General features: G+C 39.2%; 1 protein-coding gene across 1 annotated transcript; it reads left to right on the top strand.

Annotated features, from left to right (window-relative positions):
* The first annotated feature begins 5,685 nt into the window (after positions 1-5,685).
* Positions 5,686-14,825, top strand: LOC582391 (arylsulfatase). The gene is made up of 6 exons (XM_003730991.3): positions 5,686-6,076; positions 9,002-9,151; positions 9,832-9,944; positions 10,679-10,901; positions 12,156-12,320; positions 13,210-14,825. The coding sequence occupies exons 1-6, from the start codon at positions 5,743-5,745 to the stop codon at positions 13,884-13,886; spliced, it is 1,662 nt and encodes a 553-aa protein (XP_003731039.2). The 5' UTR covers positions 5,686-5,742; the 3' UTR covers positions 13,887-14,825.
* The last annotated feature ends 3,535 nt before the right edge of the window (positions 14,826-18,360 follow it).

Genomic DNA, 18,360 nt, shown 5'->3' with positions numbered 1-18,360 from the left:
CCCTGAAAGGGTGTTTTCTTTATTTGATCAGGAAGCTGTAATGAATGGAGATATCGTCTCGAAAGAATTTTCCGAGGGAAAAATATTCAAGATTAACCTGGCTTAACAAAAAGAAATGTAACCCTCTCCAGGCATCATTTCCATCAACAGCTGTCCATATCAATACACAGTCCCTCTCTGCAATTCCAAATAGTACGAAATGTTACGCAACGCCATCTGCTTCCCTAAGTTTTCTATTCACTCTTTTGCAAAAATATGCAAGCATCGGGCTTTGAAGCCATGCGTCGCACCGAAAAATAAAGTCATGTTCAGTGAAGATGTATTTAGCTATAACATATAAAATACAGAATTCACAACATATGACCAATGCAACTTTCTATTAGTCATCAAATGCTTTTTCCGTTCTCGGGTAGCTCTACTAAAGACATTGCCATTTCAGCCAGCGAAATCGACCGAGGAAATCATGAGTTAGAGCAAATAAAAGGTTTTCATCATCATGATTTCTCATCTAATTATTTACATTTTCCGAAAATTTCCGAAATGTGTACATAGCTAGGAAGGTAGTCCAAAGGTTTATCTTCCTAAAGAACTAAAAGAAATTGTGTTATATGTTTGCGCATTTATTGATTTAAAGCTAGAAGTTGTCAAGTTATCACCACTATTCACCCCAGTACGGGCCGGCAAAGCAAAAGCCGCCGTGCTCGCTGGGCTGGGCTGTGTGTGAAAAGGGAAGACTTAGTGCTACTAGGGAGCTGTACGGTTTCGGAGGGGGTTAAGGGGATTACGGTATGGGAAACAAAAGACGCGCGGTGCCACGGACGACTTCAAAGGGGCCTCTTGGACGGGATCTCCATTAATTACAGCTTCCTGATTTGATCATCAACAGAAGCAAAGTTGACCAGATTCAAAGTATGCTTAAATGGGCCCGGGGCATTGGTGTATGTAGAAAAAACAGGATTAATTAGATCCGTATTGGTATTCTATTCCATCTCAGAGTGATTATAGACGTTATTTGTAAGGATAATACCGTTTAAGCTGTCCGGATTTTTGAAGATAATGCCTAAAAAAAAGTGTCTCTAAATCTAAGATATAAAGAGAGGTTATTTCGTAAATGAAGTGAAAGGACTCTTGAAAGTAAAATAGCCCTTTCATTTCATTTTAGAAAAAACTCTAATCCATCCCCTGTTATTTAAATTGCACTGATCCCATTGTGTGCTTTTATCACAATCTCCCTGATCTCTAAAGGGTGTTTTCTCTATTTGATCATCAACAGAAGCAAAGTTGACCAGATTCAAAGTATGCTTAAAGGTATTACAAAGTTTTGGGAAATTTTGAAAATTAGGTGGATAGTGAATCTTTACAATTTTTATATATTTGGATGCCCCTGTGGATGTATTATAAGCACTAAAAAAGTTAACCCCTAAGGTCATGTAAAAAAATATACATGTTTAGCGTCCCCGCCTGCTTCCTTTTTGGGGGCCGCCTCCTATTTTTTTTTTTTTTTGGTGAAATTGTTTTAATTGTTTTTGTTTTTGTTGTTTTTTAAGAAAAAAACATGAAAAACCCTACTAAATGGATCTATTTCTGATTAAAAAAAAAAAAAAAAAAAATGTCGACGGCCATTTTGAAAAATAGCCCGACTGTGAGGGAAAATGTACCGAGCGGCCATTTTGAGCGGCCATTTTGAAAGAAAACAAAAAACAAAAAAAGGGCCTCCTCCTTCCTATTTTTCAAAAAAACAGGACGCTAAACATGTTGTTTTTTTATTTGGCCTAATGCATTAGAAATTAGTTATTTTTTTATGTATGTATAACTGTATAGCCTACACGTATACAGTATGTCACTATCATTAAGAATAGTTGCGCGACGTGCGCGAACAAGCACTTCATAAACTTCTGAATAATAAGAATCCCACTATATACACAAAATGCAATAGGCCGCGCCCCGGCCGGCCACGCAGTCTTCTGCATATTGCACCGCATGCATGCTCCGCTCTCTCGCGCTAGCAATGCAGAACAATTTTTCCCGCCCGCGCAATCTAGGGGAGGTAGGGGGCCAATAGGTTACCGTGACGACTGCACTGATCTTGATTGCGCCGTGTGTGGTCGAACGGTCCATATAAAGCGCCGTTTGCCGGTTAGACCGTTTCAGGAACGGTCTAAAGTTCGCCTTCTCGTCTTTTTTCTATAATAATTAAATCAAACGTCTAAGCTTTTCGCGCTTCGCTCGGGAAGGGAAAACTGAATTCAGACGAGAATTAAGAGTCGAGAACAGTACACCCAATCGTTTGATTTCTCTTATAATTTAATGAAACGTCAAGGCTTCAGCGCTCCGCGCGAAAGGGGGAAACTGAATTCAGATTAAGAGTCGAAAACGGTACAACGAATCGTCTGCTTTCTCTAATAATTTAATGAAACGTCAAAACTTCCGCGCTTCGCGCTAGTAGTTATAGCAGTGAGTACCGGGACGGCCATAGGTTTTGTACACGATTTTTTTCGTACTATTTCTAATTGATTCGTGTACATTAACTTTGACATAGTCTATTTTCGAGAAAAAACGGACTTATAATACGCGTGTCTATGAGGTTTTGACGAGGTCTTGACTTTTTAAATTTAATTAGGGATTTGTCATTTAGGACTTGTAATTTTTTTCGATAAAAATTGACTTATAACACGCCTGTTAATGTGATTGTGACTTTATGAATTTTACTCAGGGATTTTTTCATTTTGGACTTTTTCGAGCAAAATGTGTCTTACAAAACATGTTTCTATGTGAATTTTGATACTTTGAATTTTACTTAAAGATTTTTAGGAATTATTGACCTTTTGAATAGTACATGATAGGTATTTTCTTTTTGGGAACTGACTTTTAACATGTGTGTCTATGGAATTTTGACTCTTCGACTTCCTTTCTATACTTTGAGTTAGACTTTCTGAGGAATGTTTACAACGTCGTTGTAGGTTGGATCAATATCTATTGTTCGATCAACTAAATAAAGGAATGTGTATTGACCCATATACTGTGATCCTCACATAGCAACGCGGGGAAGTGTATTGTAGCCTATATGTGTAAAGGGTATTGATTTTGTATAGGTCTAGTGTCTTTTGTATTTGAATACGTTTGAGCAATAGTACCCTTGTTTCTTATTGATCTTGCATTAACTTTATGAACCTCTCAATAGACTTTCGACAAATGAAGCTCGTTTTACTCCGCCCTGTTCATACCGTCGAGTTCTTTGGACTTTCACACAACACTTTGATAATTATAGTTCAGGGCTATGTTTGAACTCTCTCAAAACATCATAAAAAACAGATTTGAATACAAAGATAACAATTGCAATTTAGTCATGTTACTAGGGAAGAGAGATAAAATATACAAAACATTTTTATCTAGAGAAATAGAACCCAAGTCACATTATTGTATTAATTCATCGGTTAAAAAAAAGTTAACATAATTGTACAGCAAACATAAACGTAAATCCGTAGTATAGCGCCGTAACATGCCGTAACGCCGTAAAAAGTTAATGTACACGAGTCAATTAGAAATAGTATAAGTACGAACAAATTCGTGTACAAAACCTATGGCCGTCCCGGTACTCACTGCTATAACTACTCGAGCGGGAAGGGGAAACTTAAAGATAAACTTGAGTACTGGTAATGCGATTGCATTGTGAAAGAAAAGGTGTGGAAGTGGATCAGAAAAGTTGATCATATAGCATGTAAGTAATGGTGTGTAATGCAAGGTTGTAGAGTCATCAAAATCATCATAAATTTGGCAGAGTCTTGGTAAAGTAACAATCACTTACACAGATAGATGTATATGGGACAACACACATGGTGTCGGGGCTAGTACTACCCTGATTTCCTTTTCTTTCTATGGTCATTACTCAGCCAGTATACATTTTCTTCCAAAATTGTTTGGCACATGACATTTATTTGTAATCTTGAACATTCAGTGTAAGTTTCGTTAGATTCTATGAGAATTCATTTTCTTTTTTACCAGAACTCAAGTTTATCTTTAATTCAGACGAGAATTAAGAATCGAGAACAGTACACCCAATCGTCTGCTTTCTCTAATAATTGAATGAAACGTCAAAACTTCCGCGCTTTGCGCGGGAGGGGTAAACCGAACTCAGACAAAGATTAAGATTAAGGGCGCTTCACTCCCTCCCTCCCCCCTGAAAAAAATAAAATAGATTAGTAGTCCTCCTCTCCAGCATCCCCCCGCTTTAATATCGCATTTTCACTTGGCAGCCCAAGGGGGCCGGGGGAGGAGGGGGTTAAACCCCCTAACCCCCCCCCCGTAGATCTGCCCATGTTACCATATCATTCCACGACATCTTGGTCTTCCTCTTCTTCTCGATAGGGACTTTTAGATTTGCGTGGACGTGGACGTGTTACGTCCTTTTAAGGCACTGGCAGTCACATGTGACGTCCTTTTAAGCACTGGCAGTGCCTTAAAAGGAGGTCATACGTTGCAGTCCACGTTCTCATCGTGCATCTAAAAGTCCCTAATATTGATTTACTGGTCGAGGTTCATCATTTGCTGGTCATTTGAATTCACCAGATTTCAGCGGGTTTACGCTTTCACAACGAAAAACTTCTCCATGACCATGTTTCTGCCCTTGCGCGATCGCCTCCAGTAATAATAGGCCTATTCATGAAACGAGAAATCGTGCACGCTAATCTAAGTTCCATTCCATTGGTTTAAGATTTGAAAATTGAAACTCAATATTGTGTAAAAGTTATAACAGAAAAGAAAATCTTTATCTTACAATTCCACGGGGGCGATTTTTAATTTTGCAATCGCCCCCGTGAGCAACCTGACGGGGGCGATTATGTAGCTCACGGGGGCGAATCGCCCACCGTCCCCGTGTATTTTGAGCGCTGCTTAGAACGGACAGGACTACGCTGTAACCTACACGACACAAAAATCTACATTTTGTTGTTTTTTTCTTTTTTTCTTTTTCATTTCATTTTAAGTGGGAAAAAAGAGAAAAAGAGAGAGAAGCAAATACTTTAATTTTATTTTGTATACTCTTATTTTAAAAAAGAGAGAAAAAAGAGAAATAAAGAAATTAATATAAAAAAGAAAGGCGTCGGTGATAATAGTCAGTTCTTGACTGATTGCCAATACAAACAACAACAACAACAACAACTTTTATCTTTAAGCTTTTGGAGGAAATGTCAAACATTTAAATGAATTGTTCTTTCAGCAAATCTCTTCTGACAAGCTATACCTTGTCCCAATTTTTTTTTTTAAACCTCACATTTCCAGGTACTAGAACAACAACAAGTTGTTTTTTTCGATCACCATGTCTACACTAAGACATGATAATCTCGATGATTAACTTAAAAACCGTTTCAAGGGAAAGTGAACAAAGGGTGTCGACTCCAGATTCGAAAAATGCCTTAGTATTGGAAACAAATGGAGTAGACAGGCTATTCATGTTTTTTTTCGATCACCATGTCTACACTAAGCCATGATAATCTCGATGATTAACTTAAAAACCGTTTTAAGGGAAAGTGAACAAAGGGTGTCGACTCCAGATTCGAAAAATGCCTTTGTATTGGAAACAAATGGAGTAGACAGCCTATGCATGACTGTTTGATATTAAAGTCGTAGTATCGCCTTGCATCAGTGAATCTTTCGAAAAAACGTTGACTATAAAACATTTAATCTTCTGACGCTAGCTTCACTTGTCTTCCTAGCGTTCTCCCTGACAGGTTTGACAGAAAAATAATGAAGTCGGCGGCCGCCCCTTTCCTTCTCCTCCTGGGCGTCTTCGGCCTGGTCACCGCCCAGACAGTAGACCCCGATCTCCTTGAACTGTTGAGGGGAAACCCAGATTTGCTGTCTCTCCTCCTGCAGAGCGATGAACATCGCTCCCCTCTCGACAAGCCCAACGTCGTCCTCCTCGTCGCCGACGACATGGGATCTGGCGACCTAACATCGTACGGTCACCCGTCGCAGGAACCTGGCTTCATCGACCAGATGGCCGCCGAGGGTCTACGATTTACCAATGGATACGTGGGCGATGCCGTCTGTACTCCCAGCAGATCAGCTATCATGACAGGTTAGTCTTTCAATAGCGGATGTTTTGAAGAAAAGTTTTGCTTAAAACACTGAGGTTTTTTTTTTGCAAGAGAGAGAGAGAGAGAGAAGAGAGAAGAGAGAGGAGAGAGGAGAGAGAGAAGAGAGAGAAGAGAGAGAAGAGAGAGAAGAGAGAGAGAGAAGAGAGAGAAGAGAGAGAGAAGAGAGAGAGAGAGAAGAGAAATGAAATACAAAAACAAACTTTTTGAACCTATGAATCAACGTCGTTTACATACTTATTAAAATTTATACCATAAAAATGTTATCGTGCTGATTATCATTTTAAATTTAGTTCATCGAGTTGCACAATGAAACATATACACTAGTGCACATACAGGTGGAATAAATAATTTCTTTACCTATTTTCATGATTTGATTGTGATAGATACAGATTATATCTTCTCATTACTTTATTGATCAATCTTAAAACTCGTTATAGAGATCGATCAATCAAGTTCTGACTAGATACAAAGTTTATCTATTAAGAATAAACCATTCTTGTCACAATCATTTCATGAAAAGAGGTAGGAATCATTGTATATTCACCCAATCCATGAAGTTTACCAGCATTATTTATTAATTTTGAAGACGGATAAATATTTGCTCGCGCCTAGATTAATGGCTCTAATCTGACATCAAATCTGGAATTACCACAATTGCGAATTCATATAATATTTATTCGAAGCTCATTACTTCGGCAACTTCTGTGTGTTCTTTTAATGTCTCCCCCCCCCCCTTTTTTTTTTTTTTTTACAGAATCCTCAATAAATCTTTCTATACCTGTATTTCGAAATTAGTGGTAGTAATATCATGAATCCATGTAGATGTGGAACAAGAATACGGAATAGAAGAATAGAGAGAGAGGATATTGCAAAGGCAGTAGAATACAGAAAAGACGAGGGGAAATGAAAAAAGGAGAAGATAGGAAGGAGAAGAGGGGGGAAAGGAGAAGGAGAAGAAAAATAAGAGGTGAGGGGATAAGACGGTCGAGGGGTATAGACACATTTCGACTAATAGCGCTCAGAGACTCCGGTGGTAAGCGCTTTATAAGGACTGTTTTTACTATGTTTTATTAGTATTATTTGTTATCGGGGCACCCACGCATTACTCTTAATCTAGTCCGTATTCAGTAAGAAGCAAGAAGTTTCTTAAAGATCTAAAGAGCTTACCTCGCGAAGTACAAATCTCTACTTCGTCTATCCCTCTTGAACAAAAAGTGACAGGATTTACAAAAATAAAGCCTTAGAATGTGACGTAAATCAAAATGATTCGACCTGGGTGTCATGTGACTTGTGACCTAAAAAGAAAAAAAACCAACAAAAATAAAAAACTTTAGTTTAATATTCTGAGAGGTCTATTCTATTCTTCGAGATTCCCCACCAAAGTACAAGAAGCAAGATATTCTTAGCACAATGTACAGTTCCTCAGCGCGACATCGCGTTTATCTAGCAAATCATTGCAAAGACTTTTTTTTTTTAATCCCCGAAAGTCTTTGCAACTCTTCTTGATGAGTGTTATTCATTAGAGGCACGGGCCTATGGGTTTAAAGAGATTGGGGATTTAGGGATTAGAGATTAGTTGTGACGAAGGGCATCTTCAGATAAATAGAATGATTATCAACTATCAGACGCCGCAGTGAAGATGCCCAAAATGAGACCATGATCAACCCGGCATGGCGGGGTCTATACATGGACATCATAAGCTCACGATTTCGGGGTTGTAATTTTGTTTAAAGCCTCGGTCACAAATGCTATTACGAACTGCTACGAACGCCGTACGAACGATTTTTCAGACAATGCAAATCCGGGAAGACAATGGAAAAACGGAGATTCGTACGAAATTATCGTTCGTACGAACCTTTGTGACCGTTAAAAAGGTTCGTACGAACGATCAGGCGCGTACGCAGGGGGGGGGGGGGGGGGGGGGGGTGTTTGGGGGGTTAACCCCCCCTTTTGTATTTTTATGTGTATAAACCCCCCTAAAAAAAACTAAACCCCCCCCCCCCATTGGGTTTTTATTTTATTTTTTAATAATAACAAATAAATAAATAAATAATAAAAACAAAAATTATTCCCATGGCTGACCTAAAAAAGGCGACCTTACCCCCCCCCCCCCCCCCCCCCCCAACGGAGCAAAATGTCAATGTTTCAAATTTCGAGACAAAAAAAAAAAAAAAAAAGTGTCCTCTTTCTTACACCCCCCCCCCCCCCCCCCCCCCCCCCCCCCCGAAAACCCGAAATAGCGCCTTTTACGTCGTATTTCAGCCAATGCCGATGTTGGCTTTTTTGTTGGCATTTTCGTGTTGGTTATATTACGCATTGTAATTACGTATTACGTATTGTTATTTTTAATTAATTAATTAATTAACGGTCACCGTATTTTTTTGAAAGTGGAGCTGAATTGGTATGATCGTATTGGCTAAATTTCACACATTTTCGGGTCTAAAATTACCTTTATAGCAAGTTTAGGTTCTAAAAGGCACTAGAAATGTCATAAGAATAAGAGCAATAAGCATGCACTTTAAAAGCATTTGCGGTCTGAAAACAGAACTCAACTATCCCTTTAAGTGTCACACATGAAACATGTACCAAAGTAATCTGTACGCCTATATGAAGATCACCTGCTTAATTCGAGCTAATGTAAAAGAACAAAATACTCATCTCCCTCTCCCTCTCTCTCTCTCCTCACCCTCTCTCTCTCTCTTCCCTCTCGGTGTGCCCACTGTCTCTGTGTGCCCCCTTTCTCTCTCTCTCTCTCCCTCTCTCTCCCTCTCTCTCTGTCTCTGTCTCTCTGTCTCCTTTCCCTTCTTTTTTTTCTCTCTTTCTCTTTCTCTCTTCTCTCTCTCTCTCTCTCTCTCTCTTTCTCTCTCTCCTTTCCCTTTCACTTTCTCTCTCTCCTCTTTATACAGGTCGTCTACCTGTTCGTATTGGTACCTACGGAGAGACCCGCGTGTTCCTGCCCTGGACCAAGACCGGTCTACCAAAGAGCGAACTCACCATTGCTGAGGCCATGAAGCAGGCCGGTTACGCAACAGGCATGGTCGGAAAGTGGCATCTTGGTAAGGATCAATATTATTTGTTTAAAGCTTATCTGCCGTAGTTTATAGGAGGGATTAGACTGCCCTGCAAGGTCACTAGACAGGTGGTTATCTCATCAACTCAGCTCTCAGTTAACATAAGAAAAAGAGGATCATGGGGGAGCAATGGTCACCGATTAGGCATTGTTTGTTATATAGAGGGCGCAAGTAGCTGCAAGTAGTGCAGTGGGCCTTTAAAAGAAGAGGGATGAAATGGCGGATTTAGTGGGACACACAAGGCATGTGATCCCCGATGGGCTATTTTAAAGTTTAAAAAGGACAAAAGAAAGTACCCTTCCTCAAAGATTTTTTAATTAATTTACACATCAAATGTAAATACCCCCATTTTTTGTGTTTGCTCTTTTAGTCGTTGTTGTTGTTGCTGTTTGATTAAAAAAAAAATGTTTTGTTGTTGCTAATCAGAGAAAGTTTTGCGCCCGGTCTCTATGATGAGGGGTGCATTAACTAAATTTTGGCTTGGATGCTCCTGTTGCATCCCCTGTATCCGACTCTGGATTATTCTACGATAATATTTGTTTCCGTATGAACAATGAACAATGTTAAGGATTAAACTGTCGCTATTTTTTCATTTATTATCTCATCAAAATATAATTCCATCAAAATCTCATCAAATTTAATTTCGATTACCATCTTGTTACCAGGTATCAATGAGAACTCTACTACCGACGGCGCCCATCTTCCATTCAACCATGGATTCGACTTTGTTGGTCATAACCTCCCCTTCACTAATAGCTGGAGTTGTGACGATACGGGGGTAAGTTCTATTCCAGGGGCGGATCTAGGGGGGGGGGGGTGTTTTGGCGGTTAAAAACCCTTTCCCCCCCCCTCCCTTGGGACGCCAAGTGAATACAAAAAAGAGGGGAGAAAAAAAGAAGGGAAAAAAGGGAAAAAAAGAAGAAAAGAAGTATACATAACAGTAAAATGGCGCGATTTTTGGAAAATGCTGGATCCGCCACTGGGTCACCCCCCCCCCCCCCTTGGCAAAAAGCTACATCCGCCCCTGTATTCACGAGGTCACACGTTTAATTGGTCAGAAAGGGATTAGGATGAAGATTGTTAAAGCTTTCATCCGATCCGCATCTGACGTTTTTAGATATTTTTGTGGTTCGATCTGTCTAGTTTGTGTTTTACCATCCTACGACCCAACAAAGAGTGAATCACATAAAGAATTGCAATAGAATTAGATTTTGAATATCAAATATGTGAGTTGTTCGTCTGTTTTAGGTAATGTTGTGGGCGGGGGGGGGGGGGTATTTTAAGCCTTCCAGTAGGCGGGGAAAAGGCAGAGTCGGCAAAACGTCGGTTTGCAGTCGTGCGATTGGATGAAGTCACCACGATTTGCAGCCTATTGTATCGTTCATTATCTTGAAATTGAAGGCTCATCTAATCGGACATTGTGGTCCACTGCAGATGATTTTATTAAACAAAACGAAATTCGGACAAACTTAAGCTTCATTTCTCTACGTATCTTGACGTTTGCCGTTTCAGCTTCACAAGGACTTCCCAGATACCGAAAAATGCTACCTCTACGTCAACGCCACCCTAGTCTCCCAACCGTATCAACACAAGGGACTCACTCAGCTCTTCACCGACGACGCCCTTGGTTTCATTGAAGACAACCACGCCGACCCTTTCTTCCTCTACGTCGCTTTCGCACACATGCACACGAGTCTCTTCAGCAGCGATGATTACTCCTGTACTTCACGTCGGGGTAAGATTAACGCTGTGTTTCAAAAATGATATTGTGGGGGTGGATGGGGAGGGAGGGACTCGTATTTCGAAAGGCTCATTTTCCCATTTTCGTCTGACAGGCACTTAAATAGCATATAATTGGTATTATTGTAATCTGTGGCTTGTAAGCTTTCCTTTGTTGACATAAAATTCATCAATTTCATTTTTCACTTCCGACGGGGTCTTTAAACAATCCACGGAGGACAACGGATTCTACATTTAGTTTAAACCTGTAATGTTTTTCATCTTCATGATGACAACAAAATCCTGCTTTACGAAATAGCGCAAAAGGACTAGATAATTATGTTGATGCTAATATTTGTCTCCGAGGAGAATGCAAGGCTTTTTAAACGATTGATGAAAGGGCGACGATTATTGAATTCAATGGTTTCTTAATTTCATCATAGCCGGTGACTGAATTTCGAAAAGTTTTTTTAGCATTAAAAACACATCCAAACAATAAAACTGACCACGCTAGATTAACTGAATAACAAAGTTCACTATAGTTTAGCATCTTGCATAATGCATATTTTGTTCTCTTAACTGCCAAGGATTTTACTTGTTTGAGAATTTACCAAAACAGGAATAATTCTTAGTTTTCAAAAGCCTCACTTCTTTAACTATTTTACCGAACGGTGTGCACAAAAACTGTAGAAAACTTGTTACATTATAATGAATGATACATTACGTATTATATATTACTTATATACAGTATATTACTTGACATAATTATGTTTCGTCTTACCTTCTTACTTCTAAGAATGATCAATTCTATTAAAGGACCTTTTTAACAATAAAAGTGATAGATACAATCTGTACTGCGCCTTTTCCACTAGAGCAAAGCGCTTTGAGATGCCATGATCACAGGGTCAGTGTAAGAGTTATACCAAGCAGTGGCAGAGTAAGATCCATAAACAAAATGGTTTCAGAACAGCTATTATGTCTCACGAAACACTCGGCAACGTCTTTTCGCGTTACGTTGTTGACAACTTGTGGATGCGCGATGGCTCGGTTGTACAAAGCAGTCGTCTTGTAACCGGCAGGTCCCTGGTTCGAAAACAAATCAATGCGCTCGTGACCTTTGGCAAGCTATCAATCTCCCTTACCACGTCCCTCGGAGATGACTTAAAACAGTCGGTCCCCTGCTTGCTTTCCTACAAGCATTTCTCAGCAGTCACGTAAAAACAGACCATTAACAAACTCCCCTATACCTCATGTTTTGCTCTCCCACAAGGTCGATACGGAGACAACCTCTTGGAGATGCATGATGCTGTTAAAGACATCGTTGACAAATTGGAGGAAAACAACATCTCGGAAAACACCATCATCTTCTTCATCTCTGACCACGGACCACATCGTGAATACTGCGAAGAAGGAGGATACGCCAGTATGTTCCGAGGTAAATATATCAGTTATGTAGTAGAGTGGTTCATTCACTTGACTCTCAATCCAAGTGTTGAGGATTCGAATCCCAGCTCGACACTGACGGCCTTTGGCAAGACATTAATCTTCATTTGCTACTTCATTAGTGTAAATGAGAACAATCGAACACACACACTCTCTCTCTCTCTCTCTCTATCTCTCTCGGCACATTAGGGCTCATCCGTCTGTGTGCATTCACATATTTCATGCTTGACGAGTTGGGGGGGGGGGGGGGGGGGGGGGGGTGCTGGGGGCATCAGCCCCTCTTATGATTTTAAAGGGTTATAGGCAAGAGTCACATTGAGCAATTAGATGACGGACAATATTTTGACAATGCATGATACAATAACTTTACTTCGCTAGCTCCAAAAATTTAGAAACTGGAAATTTATTTTCAGTCGAAGCGTTAGCCCCTGGCACAAAATAATGTGCCCATACACCTTATGTGCTCAAATGAATTATGTGTAATGCCAGTGATGCTCATGCCACAATATTCCTTGTGTTGAACTCCAATTCGGTGTTTTGATGTATCATGTGAAAGGTGGAATTAAAAAACAAGACAATGAAATGAGCATGATAACGATATTCGTAACGATTCATGGCAGGACTACCATTAATATAAATAATGTGTTCACAAATGACCCAATTATTGTTCTCTTTGTCATTTTAGAAATCAGGTATATAACATGTATGCTAAAGACCGGATGGCTTGGAGAAGGGCCATCGAGAAGATAAAACGTCCAACACCGTAGTGTGTGTGTGTGTGGGGGGGGGGCGGACCTTAGACGACGACGATCATGATGATGATGATCATGATGATGACGATGATCATGATGAATTCTCCTAAACCATTATTTTTTTTACAGGTGGCAAGTCTCATTCCTGGGAAGGCGGACATCGAATCCCTTACATCGTGTACTGGCCTGGAACTATCAGCCCTGGAATCTCCAATGAGATCGTCACATCCATGGACATCATCGCTACTGCAGCTGACCTCGGAGGCACCACTCTTCCCACAGACCGTATCTACGACGGAAAGAGCATCAAGGACGTTCTTCTCGATGGTTCTGCCTCGCCTCATTCCTCTTTCTTTTACTACTGCAAGGACACCATAATGGCTGTGCGCGTCGGCAAGTACAAGGCCCATTTCAGGACCCAACGCGTCCTCAGTCAGCACGAGTACGGTCAAGAATGCGCTGGAGGTTTCCCGCTTGAAGACTACTTCGATTGCAACGAGTGTGAGGGAGATTGCGTGACCGAGCACGACCCACCTCTTCTCTTCGATCTCGATAAGGACCCCGGTGAAGCGTATCCTCTGGAAACCTGCGGACATGAAGGCGTGTTCCTGACCATCAAGAGCACGGTGGAGGAACACAAGGCTGTCTTGGTCAAGGGGACACCTCTCCTGGACACCTTTGACCACTCCATCGTACCATGCTGCAACCCAGCCACTGACTGCGTCTGCAACTACGTTCATGAGCCAGGAGTGCCAGAATGTTACCAGGACCTAGTCGATACTGCTGCACGGCACTACAGTCCATAGATTTTGTGATGTTTGAGTCTTTGCGTTGTTGTGTTACAGAGATTTTCTCAATCAACAATGTTTGATGATTCTGTTTGAGTATTTTGAATTTATTGTATCCTTCTATTGGTTATACGTTTTACACGGGCATTTTCCCTCTCTTTCATTCGTTGCTATATTCATACACTATTTTAAAATTTCTTTTGAACTTTTGAACTCATATTTTAGTTTTTTGTTGAAAATTTGAACTTTTGAACCTCCTCAGTTTTTTAAACTTTTGAAGCTCTAACTTTTCGATCTGTGTTATTGGTGGCTAGTCACATTTGACCTATCATTGTCATTATTGTTCATTGATAGTGTGATTGCATTGGTTTTTATGCTATTAATCTTAATCTTCTATTGTTTGAATTACATATACTAATATACCATTGTTATTTGTATGTTTTCAAATGTTTTTTTAAAATATAAATAGATGAAACAATATAATAGCTAGGCTGGTCAGAGTACATGTATGGTATAGCAAATGTTATTATGTAATACCCCCTATGCGGTTTAGTCTGCATGAGCTCGGATAATTTTCTCCAAATCGGGATATTACAATGTTCTGCTTACTGCTAAGATGAGTGAGTAGTTCATATTTCGTGATTAATTCTCATTTGTTTATTCCAGTACTGGCATAAGCCAGGTATAACGACGGGGACTGTATTACACAATTGCCTTGATTTTTCTTTCATTTCCTTGTGCATATAATCCTTATGCGTATTGCATGGTGTGTCCGTGGACTTATTTTAGTCCATGGTGTGGCAGTATTAACGTCTATTAATCAACCAGACCTATTCGTTCGGTATTGCCAGAGCTCTTTTGTCATGTGAAAGATAATAAATAAACTTGATTCAAATTAAACTGCACCCGCTATAATAACCCATGGAAATAAATTTGCACCCAACTATCATAAAAATAGTTATAATGGTGGAATCATTTGTCTGCTTGTGTCGTGTTCAAAGAACTTTGCCTTTCAATGTGTAGTAACATGAAACAAAGTACTATATAATTTAGATTTTTTTTAAACGACGTACCACTTATATTCTAACCAGAGAAAACATGAACGACATTAAAACGCGACCGCAAAGACTTTGGAAAAATCAACCTAAGGTCATTACAATAACCTTAACGTCCGTTGCCTTCTGAAATGTGCGAACATTATGGACCGAATTCACAAAGGAGGTTTGTCGACAAACCTTGGTTTTCGTACGTCATATGACGCGTTTTACGAGTTTTTTACAAACCTGGTTTGTAAAAAACAAAAGGAGGTTTGAGCTCAAACCTTGGTCTGAGCTCAAACCTTGCTTTGTGAATTCGGGCCAACAAAGATGTATAATATTCTTTGGGATAAACATCTGGTATTGAAATTGCCCTCGAGTCGAATGCAAGTCGAAAACAATGAATGCTATCGTGTTTCGAGTATGAAAAGGAGTAGATGAGAGATAGTGTAGAAGGGAAAGGGTGTCGATACAGAAGAAAATATTAGAAAGGATAAGAGAGGGATATTGGGATTAAACAATAAGAAATAACATCAAGTATTATAAGTCTTGTAAAGAACAATAGTGGTACTGTAACATTGATAAAGACAGCGAGACAGAGAAAGAGGGAGAGAGAGAGGGGGGAGGGAGGGAGAGAGAGAGAAAGAGAGAGAGACAAAGAGAAAGAGAGAGAGAGAGAGAGAAGAAAGAGAGAGAAAGAGAGAGAGAGAGAAAAGAGTGAGTGTGGTAAAGAGGGGGAGATAGGGAAAAGGGAGAGAGAGAGAGTGGTAAAGAGGGGGAGAGATAGAGAGAGAGATAGATAGATAGAGAGAGGAGTGAGTGTGGTAAAGAGGGGAGAGATAGAGGCAATGGGAGAGAGAGAGAGGGAGAGAGAGAAAGATAGAGAGAGGAGTTTTTCACACACAGCTAAAATTCTATAAACATGACTAGTATAAACGTGTTTCGAACGTGTTTAAAGATAAACTCCAGTACTGGTAAAAAAAAAAAAAATTAATTCTCACAGAATCAAACGAAACTTACACTGAATGTTCAAGATTACAAATAAATGACATGTGCCAAACAATTTTGGAAGAAAATGTATACTGGCTGAGTAATGAGCATAGAAAGACAAGGAAACCAAGGTAGTACCATCCCCGACACATGTGTGTTGTCCCATATATAGCTTTCTATGTGAGTGTTTGTTACTTTACCAAGACTCGGTCAAATTTATTATGATTTTGATGACTCCAGAACCTTGCAGTGCACACCAATAATTACATGCTCCATGATCAACTGTTTCTGATCCTTTCACACCTTTTCTTTCACAATGCAATCGCATTACCAGTACTAAAGTTTATCTTTAAACTAATCACGAGCCTTTCACACACAGAAATTTCGTTGCGATCGTTAATAGTTTCGTGATTAACTACTGCTCGTAAAATGCGCAGTAGTGCCATTGCGCATTGAAGGTCATGTCATGTCAATCAAAGCGCACGCTCCATCCAGTTTAAACACGTTTAAACACGAATTTCCTTTCACACACAAAATGTCAAGCTCTCTAGATACGAACTTCGTATCTGCAGCCTGCTTTTAGGGGCGTATGGATCGCGACTTCGTATCTATCCCAACATCGTATAAACGATGTTCACACTGGGAAATTTTGTCTATAAACATGTTTAAAACTGTTGAGTGATTCTAATCATCTCTAGATACGATGAATTTTAGCTGTGTGTGAAAAGGCTGTAAGTGTGGTAAAGAGAGAGAAAGATAGGGAGAGATAAAGAGAGGAGATATATAGGGGGAGAGAGAGATAGGGGGTGGGGTGCACATCTACTTAATGTAGACTGTATACTTGCTGTTGTTGTTGTTTGTTTTGCATAATTATTAACTGTCATTCTACTTTTAAAACTGGGCTTAAAACTCACCTGATGCTCAATGCATAATGTTAAATTCCAATGTTCTTTTTATACAATGCATGCAAAACGAATAATCACACTATGCCACATTGTATGTACCATGTCACCATGAAGTTGTGTGATCTAATGTAAGTGAACATTTGAAATTTCTTTAATCTTAAGTATTTTAAATATTGAAACAATTGGGAACTCAGTTTACCGTACCAGATTGCCACTTGAATTCGGATATTTTATTGTATTCAAATCTGCAAAGATATAAATCAAAGGACTCATAAATATATGTATGTGTTATGTTACCAATAAATGAATTCACTCTCTAAAAAACATGTATAAGAGTTTCCTTTCCTATTCTCATAAGGGTTACAACTGAATTCAACTAAACTCTGTATTTCATAAAAATACAATATACTTTGGATTGTATCTAAATATTCTATCATGTCAATATCACATAACATAATCTCCAAAGACTAAATCTAGTTTTAATGACCATACGAAAAATACATGTATAACTAACAAAGAAATGAGAAATATATAGTCATTTCTTTCATTTATATCACCAAATCGTCAAACTATAAACTTCACTTGCCCTCCTTGGTTCTTACAAGTAACAATTTTAAAGCCCTGTTCATCGCATTTTTTGATGAAACAATTTTATACATTACAATTCATCATATATTTAATATTTCTTTAAGGATCGATATAAGCGATCATATTTTATATATACCACATTCTAAATTGCTCTAAATGCATGAACTGGTTATCTTTCACTGTTTTATAACCAAAATAGATAATTAATAATATCACTGGAACTTTCCACTTTCAAATTACGAGCCACGTCTACAATTCGTAAAACGCCACCTACGTTCAAACCAAATACCTATAAACTTTCGAGTTTATTTACTGTCTAGTACTTTAAACCACCCAACAAAAGAAGTATTGGGTGATGACTATGATTTAAATAACTTAGAATGGAAGATAGGAGAAGGACCTTTTAAACTGCGATCCTTTAGAGACGAAGTAGTGGTGGAAGGGCAAACCAACTTATTGCCGAAAATCCCAGAATGGCGGTTAGCACGACCACAAGTGTCTTTCGAACACCATGGCAAAGTGCAAAAAAAGGAAATGCCTCCATTTGAAATAAAATCGATTGTTCTAGATAGCATTGGAAATTCATGGAATGGGTTTTTACATATATATACAGATGGTTCTAAACTCGAGGATGGGAAGACAGGAGCCGCATTTTATGTGTCTCATTATAATGTGGTGAATTTTTTAGATTATCCCATGTCTGTATTATGAGAGCAGAACTAGTGGCCATACTAATGGCACTAGAGTGGATTAATACATTTATTGAATCCTCTTCGGTGGTAGTTCCACAAGGCTCTGTGGGCGGGCCCACGCTTTTTTCGTTATATTTAACGGGTTTGAAGAGTATTTTTCATCGCCATTCTCTCTCTTATCATGTTTATGCTGATGATATTCAAATATATACTTCTTTCAAACCCAATCAGAGCAATGCAGCCAGCGCTCTCCATTACATTGAGACTTGTGTACAAGATG

Source organism: Strongylocentrotus purpuratus, unplaced genomic scaffold, assembly GCF_000002235.5.
Source record: "Strongylocentrotus purpuratus isolate Spur 01 unplaced genomic scaffold, Spur_5.0 spur5_scaffold_9, whole genome shotgun sequence".
Lineage (NCBI taxonomy): Eukaryota > Metazoa > Echinodermata > Echinoidea > Camarodonta > Strongylocentrotidae > Strongylocentrotus > Strongylocentrotus purpuratus.
The sequence above is the reverse complement of the archived record's forward strand: the minus strand, read 5'-3'. Positions and strand labels throughout refer to the sequence as shown.

What these genes read in the sequence shown, in the direction of transcription:
- LOC582391 (XM_003730991.3), top strand. Translation starts at nt 5,743, where the DNA reads ATGAAGTCGGCGGCCGCCCCTTTCCTTCTCCTCCTGGGCGTCTTCGGC. An exon ending in GGTCGGAAAGTGGCATCTTG is followed by an intron (nt 9,152 to 9,831) that starts GTAAGGATCAAT and finishes TCTTGTTACCAG; the next exon opens with GTATCAATGAGAACTCTACT. An exon ending in CTCCTGTACTTCACGTCGGG is followed by an intron (nt 10,902 to 12,155) that starts GTAAGATTAACG and finishes CTCTCCCACAAG; the next exon opens with GTCGATACGGAGACAACCTC.